At 44.6% G+C, this 10,732-nt stretch overlaps 2 protein-coding genes across 2 annotated transcripts; both read right to left on the bottom strand.

Annotated features, from left to right (window-relative positions):
• Positions 1-3,955: 3,955 nt before the first annotated feature.
• Positions 3,956-4,525, bottom strand: LOC101312257 (zinc finger A20 and AN1 domain-containing stress-associated protein 8-like). Its single transcript, XM_004300203.1, has one exon. It carries the CDS (start codon positions 4,523-4,525, stop codon positions 3,956-3,958), a length of 570 nt encoding a protein of 189 aa, XP_004300251.1.
• A 774-nt stretch (positions 4,526-5,299) lies between these two features.
• On the bottom strand, positions 5,300-6,524 carry LOC101306930 (cationic peroxidase 2-like). The gene is made up of 3 exons (XM_004301641.1): positions 6,120-6,524; positions 5,830-5,992; positions 5,300-5,727 (listed from the first exon to the last, which is right to left on the bottom strand). Exons 1-3 carry the CDS (start codon positions 6,522-6,524, stop codon positions 5,300-5,302), a joined length of 996 nt encoding a protein of 331 aa, XP_004301689.1.
• Positions 6,525-10,732: the final 4,208 nt, after the last annotated feature.

Here is a 10,732-nt window from a genome sequence, read left to right as displayed (position 1 = left end):
CAACATCCGCCTGGGCTTGGGCTTCTCGGCAGCAGCAATAGCCGAGTCCAAAGCTTCCTGGGTCTCTTCCGCGGCCTGCACGCGGGTTTCTGCTTCATCAGCTCGGGCCAAGTTCTGGCGAGCTTGAGCAAGCTGAGCTTGCAGCTCCGCTATCTGAGCCTCCAGGGCCTCCACCTGCCGAGCATAGACAGTGCATGGGTTCTCTAAAGACGCCTCAGGGATTTCAGCGTCTTCAAGCTCGGCTAAAAGGGCTGCCATCTGATCGTCTAAGGCTTGGTGGACTTTCTCGTGAGCAGCCGACTGGGCACCGACATCTTGAACTCGGCGAGCCTGCAGCTCGACAGCGTCAGTAAGTTCGAACACATGGTCTAGAGCAGGGTTGCTGCCAGCGAGGTGCCGAATCAGAGCTTCATGGGCCTCGCGGGTGCGCCTCACCAAGTCGAATACGTTCATGTGGGGACCTTGGCGCAGTAACCCGTGAAAGAAAGCCCGGGCCAGGAGAATGGGCTCTGGATCGACAGGCGGGGTAGTCCGGGCCCGAAGACGAGCGATTCGGGTAGCCAAAGAAGAAGCCGCCTCCCCGGATGTTCTCGTTGGGGCCGGAGTGGTTGGTTCAACCTCTGCAACCGCCTCAATCTCTGGAACGGGCGGTGGGGCCTCAAACCGAATAGGGACTGTCGGTTCTTCGGTGGTCTGGGCCGCTGAGTCTGGTTGCAAAGGAGAGGGCTCAAGCACCGGTTGAAGGTCCTTTGGCGGAACCGCCGAGGGGGAAGCAAAATCAGAAAGTCGGGTGGTCTGGCCGAGATCTTCATCTTGAGCAGGAGCCGAGGTAGGCTCTGAAGGCGGGCCAGTTTCGCCTAGACCGTCGGTTGGAGAAGGGGGTCGCATGGCGATTTCCTCTGTAACCATGGTTTAATCCCCGACGATTTGTTCCGGGATTGGGACTTCAACTATTGTTGTTGCTCCTTCAATGACAGTGAGGCGAGGTCGGATGCGGGGGCAAACCTGTTAAATACAAAGTTAGCAAATCGTTTATTGGCTTTAATGAGTTTGGTTCGAAGAAAAGTCGCTTACCAAAGCGTGCTCTTGCCGATATCGTTCATCCTCTAGCAGCTCTTCTTCGTCCTCGACAGGGCGCTTCCGCGAGCCTTCGCCGCTTGTTGGCCGGGGAATAACGGGAGCAGTCTCACCATCATGGTCCGCCGCGGGCTCCTCTTGAGCAGGCGCTTTCCCTTTGTCTCCGGCACCCTCAGGTCTTCTGATAGTTCTCCGGCGGGAGGCAGACTGTAAAGATAGACAGGAGAGTTAGGAGAAGCATTTTGTCGAAGTGATAAAGGCGGTTTGAAATTTACACAGTTAGTGGCATACCTCGGGTGTAGGTTCGCGTTCTCGAATGACGATCCCCGTCGAGCGACGAGTAGCAGGAACTGGTGGGAGCGCAGGCCTAGACCCTGTCGCAGCCTTTGAACCGCCCTCTTCACTGTCGCGCTGGGCATCAAGAATGACGCGGTCTGACTCGCCCAGAGTGTCGTACAGAGGATAAAAGATGGCAGCGAAGACAGCATCATCTGGGAACCCCTAATGGTTGTCGGATAAGGATCGCCACCAAGAGAGGTAAGCGGGGTCAACACCCAGCGAAGGCTTAATCTCCAGCAAGTCAGGAGTAAGAGGGAAAATGTTCTGCAGCGGGGTAACCCGGTCGGACTCGCCAATCTTCCTCCAGGAGGTGTACTTGTTCACCGAATGGAAGAGTGGATAGGGGATCCCTTGAGAGAATTCAAGTCTGGCGAAGTGGTTGGGGGCATACAGCTTGAAGCCTTGTTCATCCTCGGCGAGCTGAAGGTCGCAGCATGAGGATGCTCTCATGAAGACGGTCTTGGCGTCAGAGTCCGAGTCAGAGCGAGGGAAGAAGCCCGTTGATAAGACTTCAGGATGGCGCCGGTGAACCATCATGTCTATGGTGGGAGGCGGTTCGAGTTGGTTGTACAAGATGGAGAGGCTGGCGAAGAAAGACAGGGGAGTCCGGTTCGCAGCGTTCCTGCACACCGCGAAGCCAAGCACTTGGTCCTCGGGTAGAAATTCCAGCGGGGCTCGCCGAAAGAGCGGGAAGTACAGCTGTGTCCATAAGTCCAGGATCCACAGAGGGCCAGCAGAGAGATGGAAGGGTCTTAGGGACAGCATGTGCAGGGTCCGGTAGAGCGCGCCCAGCACGGGCTACCCTAGCCCTACTTCGATCCCATTGTAGAGTGCCTCGGCCAGCTTTATCCATTTCCCTGTAGGCTTGTGAGCACTGCCACAGAATATGAATTTATCAAGCCAATACTCAAGGAAAGCGATACCTCCTTCGTGTTGTTCTGCATGGCCGATGTAGAACTTCCTCCATACTCCATACGAGCCTTTCAGGGCGCGGCGGGCCCCCAGGTTGCAGGAGTGCGTAAACTCGGTCGATGCAAAGTCGCCTGGCGCATATGGCTTTGCATGAATTGGTAGCCCGATGATGGCGAGGATGTCCAGCAGAGAAATGCCCAGTTCCCCGAAAGGAAAATCGAAAGTGTTGGTGGCACTGTTCCATAAGCAGGCCGCGGCAGCGATGGGTGCTCGATCAGCGTGAGGAGGTAGTGAGAAGCTCAAGGCAATGGCTTCGCTGATGCCGGTTGCTTCCCAGATCGCTTGATCGGTCTGGAGGCGAGCCGCATACCATGCCCGGTCCTCCGCGGTGACGCTGGGCCATTCCCCGACCCGGATATTTGTGTGAGAGCGGGCTTGGTGGAACCAGGAGGCGAAGTTTCCCGGCTCACGACGTTGGGCAAGGATTGGTCAGTGCACAGAGGCGGTATAGTGGTTCAGATCAGCGGCGGACGGAGGTTGTGAAGGAGTCGGACCGAGCAGGGCTGCCCCTGTTTCAAGGAGTTGGAATTGTGCAAGGATTCAATTACCTCGCGGGATTCGATGTCCTCGCGGGATCCTTTCTTCTAGTTCGTGTAGGATTCTACAGTGCATGGCGAGGTAGAGTTGGAAATGGACTGTAGTACCCGCGGGATAGGATCGCTTAGTGCTCGAGTTCGCGTACGACGCTACAGTGATATGATGCGGGGCGGTGAGCGAGACCTAGGCGAAGTCTGTTTTGGACACGTGTTGCATGGATCGCGCGGCTCGCGAGCTGGTCGTTTCCTGGTGGAATTCTAATTGCTGAGTCCGAATGGATTTGTGATTAGGTCTCTGCGAATTGCTTGCGGATCGCTATATAAGGGAGCTTGACACAACGAACAAAACAGACGATCAATCATACAAAACAACTGCAAATCTTCGAGCATCCTCGAAACCCTAAGTTCTAAGTGCACCTCGCCTTAGATCTCAGAGCCCGTCTAGACTCGCCTCTCTTTCCCAATTATTGCTCTGCTCGCTTCAAACAGTGAGTATCGATTCACAGGTGACTAGATAGTTTGCTCGTAATTCCTCGCCCGCGAGGTGACACCGGAGCTCTACTTCGCCTGATTAGAAGTCAAGAACGCGCACCGTTCTCGTTCCGCGTCCGCGCGGTGGCACGCCCTGCAAACCCTAATTTACTTTTGGTAGCACAAGTTACCTCTCTACCCCTGCTGAGGATCGTGGCCAAAACATTGGCACGCCCAGTGGGACCCTAATTTACTTTTGGTAGCACAAGTTACCTCTCTACCCCTGCTGAGAATCGTGGCCAAAACAGAAGTTTCCCTTTTCCATGTAGGCTAAGACAAGGATATACACAATCAAACTAAAAAACCTGATTTAAGTAAACATATTAAACCTAGATTAATTAAATAGAAAAAACTCTTAGAAAAAGAAAACCCTAGACTAATTAAAAAATTGATCTAAATGTTTCCTAATCATATACTTTGCGTCCCTGAAAACTAGCTCCAAGTCTCCGACTGGTAAATCTTTGTCATCAAGCCAAGAGGACGGCAACTTGTAATCTGAATCAGATTTTATCAAGCTTCTCAGCTTTGACAGCAGGATTGGCTTTAGCCAAGACCTCACGACCTGTAGAACGATAATCATAAGAACATTCATGTTTCTCCGGATAACGATGTACCGCACAAAACAGGTCACCACAACGACAGCTAAACCCTGTCAGACCAACCCGCTTGTTGCAGCTAGTGCACCGTTTCTTGCCCTCCGGCGGCTTCACCTCACCGTTATTCTGGCCTGACCCAAAAGTAAAGGAGGACGGTCTCGGATCAGAGGCATCATACTGCGACGCAAAAGAAAAGAAGGAGTTCTTAAAATTAGATTTTGGGTCCGCTGGATCCGCTTGAACGTTTACATGTACATCAGCAGAAACAATAGGTTCCTTTGGTTTTCCATTGATAGCAATTCCAGTGGATGATGCGGCAAGCTTAGGCTGCTCTTGTTTCATCACCGAGTCCTTGTAGCACTTGGAACACATATTCATGGTGGCAGCAGCTCCATAGAAACCACAATGTTTTATGCATATGATAGGACCTGCAGGGGGAGCTTGACATCCACTACTCTCGTCATGAAGGTTCATCTTTACTTTGATTCACTTGAAACAGACACCGACGTAGAATCCTGCAAGACAAAATCACTCTAAGACAAAAGTTGGCAGAGAACATAAAATGTTTGGCACACAGATAATTAATGTGACGGGGCTTTGGCTTATATAAGGTTCCTTTAGAGATTTCCTTGTTCGGCTTGAACGTAAATCCGAATACTGTTGGGAAGAGGATTGGATAAAAAATATAAAAAATTTGTTGGGCCGATATATTTTCGGGGTTTCCAGTTAGTTTCCTAGCTAGGGTTGGAGAATACAAAAGTTAAAAACATGTCTGTTAATTTGCAGTAGTATTGAATTTTCACATGTTTGGAGAGAGGCTAATTTTGTTAACCTTGATCAATCATTCTATCACTATTGGAAGCTGGTCAAACCATTGCCTTCAACATGCAGCTCGTTTTGGTTTAACCGTTATAATTTAGGGTGTAGTAGAGGATTCGGTGTATAGTGTATCTGTTAGTTTTCATTTGTTATGAAAAGAAAAAAAAATTATGTTCTCGCCCCAGGTAATAATACAAATCTACTAAACTGGTACAACAGAAGTGACGCATCTTTCACTTGAGTATATGGAGTATATCGATCAACGTCGAAGTAAAACACATTGACATTATAAATCCGCTTACACAAACTAATGTTTGTAGAAGGAAATACTAAGAAACTAATTACTGATAAACACACTAAATCAATGCAAATCGCCAATACAAAAGAATAAAATCTGACTTCCTTTTGCCAGCTTCTGATCTTAATCCATCAGTTAGTTACAGAACAAATGCGGCGAATTTCACCCTTTGCCGCAGGTTTCAAACCAATTTTACTCATCTTCACCATAGACCTTCCGAACTCTGCATTAAAATTCAGTGCTTGCAAGCCTCTGACTCCCAAGAAACGTTGGACAAAGCTTCTGGTGGAGGCATCAGTCCATAACATTTGATCGGACTCGAGTACACCACGCCCATTCTTCAAGTTCTTAAAGAATGTTGCATCAAATCGGTTTACGCTGCCTGTGTCTAGATCAACACGCTTGGTTCCATCATCATTTTGTGGGCAAAGTGATTTTAGTTGAGAAAGGAATGAAGGACTGATAGTAGGGTCTGTAGCATCACCATTTCCAGTTGTGTTGAAGTTATAGAGTCTATAGCTGAATAACTGACAAGCGGTAGTTCCAATGGTGTGTCCACCTAAAGATGATCGATAGAGTTCAGAAATATTAGTGAAGATGCTCTCATTCTATTACAGAAGTAAAATTAATTGAAACTAAAATAAAACCACTTAGTACTTACCAACAAGAGTGACAAGATCTTGAGTGTTGAGACCTAAATTCTTGAACTTGTCCTTCTGTACTTTCATGGAGTCCCTAGCGCCAGGCAGAGCTGAAGTCTCGGATGCCAATGAAACACGTCCGTCTAATCTTCCGGTAGGCACCTTCCAATCGATTCCCTTGGTCTGCAAGGAAATAAAACGAACTCAATCTTATTCGCTCGATCAGCATGCTACTGATTAATTATTAGGGTAATACGTAATAATGCACAAACTACATGTTATGCAGCTTGATTCCAAAATAATTAGTTACCAAAACGACAGAATCACGAGCAGCTAGGGCGAGAATGTCAGCACAGGAAACAACCCCAGGGCATGCGGCTTCAAGCTTTGTCTTTGCATCGTCGATAACATCCCAACCTCTTAATCCGCGGTTAGGGCCGGCAGTTTTCTCCGTGCTTGGACCGTCAAGAAGAACAGAACCATCGCAGCCTTGAACAAAGCAGTCATGGAAGTGCATTCTTAACAAGCCAGGAGCAATGGTAGGATTGGATTTGAAGTGAGATTGAACTGTTTGTTTGACAATGGACTCTGCGCTGGGACATGAACGCGAATAGTATCCGACGCGGGGGACTTGTTTGCTTGCTTGGGCAGAGGGCAAGGTTGTAGCCAAGGAAAGCAAGAGAAGCATTAACAAAATGGATGACTTACGGTACATTTTGGTGCCTTACTAGAGAGATCTGAGATATGTGTATTAGGCTGTGTACTATAGAATCTGTGTTAATTACTTCTATAATGATCGATTTGCCTTGGCTTGTGATGTTGTGGGAGTAAAGCCTCGACTAGTATTTATAGGAAAGATCATGTAAATATTGAAAGACACAAGGTAAACAAAGCCGGCTGCTGGAAAAGTATCATGGGCAAAGCCAGAAGATAAGGTAATAAGGAAGGTTCTCCTCATTATGGTCTTCTGTATCTGCATATATGAATGCGTTGCATGGCACTGTTTGATCAGGTAGGCACTAGAAAATGTAACATACTGCATTCTTTTCTTTGGAACGATTTTCATTAGTAATTTGATCACGTGGTCCTTATCAATAAGTATATATTGTTTAATTTTATCGCTACCAATATAATGTTTGATTTTTTCTTACAATTAACCTGACCCTTTCTCTTTTGGCTTGATGTAGATCAACTTCTACGTACGCGTTCACCAATTTGCCCATGAGAATGGACAGTGTCAATTAACATTTCAGGAATTCCTTATCGATCATAGACAATTAACCCCCAACCCATATTAATTAGTAAAAAACTAGAGATATATAAGACAAGTACGTATAAGACTTGGGTCAAAAGAATACAAGTAATAGGGAGAGGATCCGGACCTTGTCGTCTATTATTCGTTCACGGTTAGCTAGCTCCCCATTCATGACCAGCAGCCTATCTAGTTCTCTCTTCTTCTTCTTTTTTATTTTTATTTTTTATTTTTTTTTATGAAACTATCTAGTTCTCTTTGGATGCGGGTATTAGCTATAGGATGAGAAACCATGGGCTGTATATAAGATTATAAGATAAACAACCGTTCAAAAATAACATCAGCAATATGGCGGTCTTGGGTATGTAAAATGAAATTAGAGAAGAGTGGTTACGTTCTAGTCAAATTTCTAATTCGATATTTACACATTTCCTTAATTCTTGTAAAAATATAATTACTAATTTACCTCGACTAAATTACTGAGACATTAGCAGCAAGCGATGGGGAATCACTAGATCGATCAGATGGAAAGCTTGGTGTATTGGTGTAACTGTGCAAGACGTACAGATGAGGGAGATGATTGAGGAAAAGCTTATTGTGAAAAGGCAAGCTCATTATGCTGCAAATTTGGCGTTCGCTATTATACATTTTCGAGAAAAGAACAAGGCCATTCAGGCCGGAATCAAGGACATCGGTTCGCAACAATTTACTAGTTTTTTCGGGTTTGTGTCGTAGGAGTAGGGTTATTTTCTTATGTTTCAGTTTTGCATTTTCTTGTTTCGGCCGCGGATCTAGTCTTAAGTAATTCGAGGGATTGTCCGATTGCTCTCGCTTGACTTAGTAAGGCCATATGATTGTTATCTTAGACTAGTTACCCTTAGTTAATATAAAGAACACCAAGGAGAAGAAACAATCCAACATCACTTCAAGCGCGCCATGCCATTGCATTGTCAGACTCGGATATCTGATATGTCAACAGCTTGATCATATTGCTCCACACTGCAATATCTACCACAATGTTAAGCAAAGGCCACACATTATGTGTGGGCAATAGGGGTGTTGCAATTCTCATATATGTAGCAATTGGTGGAGTATGAGGGCAAATTGTTAATTTCTGCATTTCATAAACATTCAATATACTAATATCCTATAACAGATTCTAGATCAAATGTAAATATGTTTGAAATACTAACTTGATAGATTCGAGTTCATATCCATTTCTGTTCTTCTTCTAGATTCACACTTGATACTCTATTGCTTGATGGGACAATATATAGGAGTGTGTCTGTGCTCTAGAAGAGATCAGAATGACAGCAGTTATATTTCAACTACTTTTGACAGTTCTATGACAGTTTCTTCCATCAAGAAACTGTCAAGATAACTTCTTGTCTTAATCAAATTCTTACCTTAACAACCTATATTTTGAATTTGAATTCTTAACAGATGTCATTACACATAAACTTATTCGATAATAAACTTTATATCTATATGTAACTACTGTATAATACATGCTTATATAGTTCATGAGTTTGTTTATAAATAGGCTGTATATAATGCTAGTTCTAAATGCAGCAGAGCTGCTAGGTTAATTTTACACAAATTGCCACATATATGGGAATTGCAAGTTTGCAACGTACACCCGTATTGCTCACACATGATATGTGGCATTTGCTCAATATTGTGGTAGTAATTAATGAAAAAGAAAAAAAAGGATATGAATTCCATTAGCTAGTAATAGATTGAATCCTGGTACGTGCGATCGAGCATCTGAAGGGCTTCAGCGTCGTATTAGTCTCTTCTTTGATTGTTCCGGTGTGTGTAAGTAATTGATATGTGAAGAATAATTTATAAAGAATAATCTAGCAGATAGATTTTGCAGAGGCTGAAGGAGAAGCTGAGCAACATGGCCAGTTCTGCCAAGGAGCATGTGATCATATACAAAGTTAAAGCTCAGGAAACAGTGGAGTCTTATATCTAATATTATTACCAATAAAATTATTATTGAAGTATCTACAGGCTGCTTTCCAATCCATACATATGTTTATAGGTCTGCATGTTGATGCTCCATCACTGATTATCATGTTGAACAAGGAATATATAGGTCTTATATATTCACCTATGTGTTCAGCTTTTAAATCTTTTTCCAAACATAACTTCTCATTATTATAGACAGAAAACTGTCATTTTAATGTGTTTAATGAATACGTTTTGACATGCATGAGCTTCTTATGATAGAACTAGTAGAGTAACCTAAACGTAACACGAAAAGTTATTGCATTGTAGGCGAAGCTGGTGACTGCGAAGACGGAAGCAGAGAGACAACCAGTGAAAGAGAAGAGAAAGGGTAAAGAGGCGAGAGCAAAGATGGAGCTGCATGAAGCCAAAGCAGTGCACGCTGCAGAAAAAATGTCCAATTGTAAGCAGTCTTATGTTCATGGGACCTCTCGCAGCTGTTAAGCCCAGTGACATCAGCAGCTTGGAGAACAAGTCATATTTTGCTTGTTTATATTGTACTTGCTTTTGCTATCAGCTGTAACCAACTGTAGAATAAATTGGAGTGTTGGACAGGAAAGATCCCACATCAGAAAAGGGATAAATAAAATACAACTTATAAGTGGATGGATCACACTTAATTGTACCGAGGCCTTTTGTAATTAAAACCCAACATCTTAAGGTGGTTAAGTTGGGACAGTATCAGTACAATGTGATCCATGGGCCACGCTTGTCCCTGTTCTAGTTGGTATCAGAGCGGGTCCCTCTTCAATTACGTCTCCCAGCGTAACGGAAGAAAGTCTCCCCTCATAATGAGCCTAGAATTGGGTTTATCGAATTGCCGTTGGAAAAATTCCGATTGGCCCATACCATACCAAGTGCCTACAATGGGCCTTGGACCGAAGCATTACCGATTTCCGATGTGGGAATTGGACTGAATGAATTCCACGTGCAGACCTAAAAAGTTAGGTTGCACGTGAGGGGGAGTGTTGGAGAGGAAATATCCCACATCAGAAAAGGGATAAATAAAATACAACTTATAAGTGGAGGGATCACACTTAATTGTACCGAGGCCTTTTGTAATTAAAACCCAACACCTTAAGGTGGTTAAGTTGGGACAGTATCAGTACAATGTGATCCACGGGCCATGCTTGTCCCTGTTTTAGTTGGAGTTCTTTCTCTGTATTTTCAAGAACTGATCGCATCATTTTCTCATACAAAAATTGCTACCCATCTTCTCTTTGTTTCTTCTTCTTCAACCTCTAGTTATGTTTTTAATTTTTACCATCGTTGCTTTACTTTCAAGATTTTATTATCTGAACCTTGATTTTTAGCAGCAGCCACTCCCATGGACATATAAGGAACAACACCATTGCTCCTTTGGGCAAGACCTCAGTTCCTCTTTCCAAACCCGCAAGTTTCCCAAGTGCGTAGCTAGTGAGTGAGAGTATAATGAGTTTGCTATGGATCACAGTGAATTACGAAGGCCTGTTTTGGAGGCCATTAGCTGGTAATCATTTAGTTGTGATGTCGTGGTCTGCTCTGATTTTGAAGGGGCACAAAAGTCTGGTGTGTGCGTGCAGGAAGAGGGAGAGATATTTGTTCCAAGAACCATAAATTAAAAGAGGAAAAGAGAGAGAGAGAGAGAGAGAGAGAGAGAGAGAGAGAGAGATTAAGTT

This window comes from Fragaria vesca, linkage group LG5 (genome assembly GCF_000184155.1).
Source record: "Fragaria vesca subsp. vesca linkage group LG5, FraVesHawaii_1.0, whole genome shotgun sequence".
In the NCBI taxonomy this organism is placed as follows: domain Eukaryota; kingdom Viridiplantae; phylum Streptophyta; class Magnoliopsida; order Rosales; family Rosaceae; genus Fragaria; species Fragaria vesca.
This window is presented reverse-complemented; position numbering and strand designations above follow the sequence as displayed.

Bases quoted from the DNA above. Each gene is read 5' to 3' on its own strand.
- LOC101306930 (XM_004301641.1), bottom strand. From the start codon at position 6,524: ATGTACCGTAAGTCATCCATTTTGTTAATGCTTCTCTTGCTTTCCTTG. The intron at 5,993-6,119 runs GTAACTAATTAT...ATTTCCTTGCAG, and splicing joins CTCGTGATTCTGTCGTTTTG to ACCAAGGGAATCGATTGGAA. The intron at 5,728-5,829 runs GTAAGTACTAAG...GATCATCTTTAG, and splicing joins AGATCTTGTCACTCTTGTTG to GTGGACACACCATTGGAACT.
- LOC101312257 (XM_004300203.1), bottom strand. From the start codon at position 4,525: ATGAACCTTCATGACGAGAGTAGTGGATGTCAAGCTCCCCCTGCAGGT.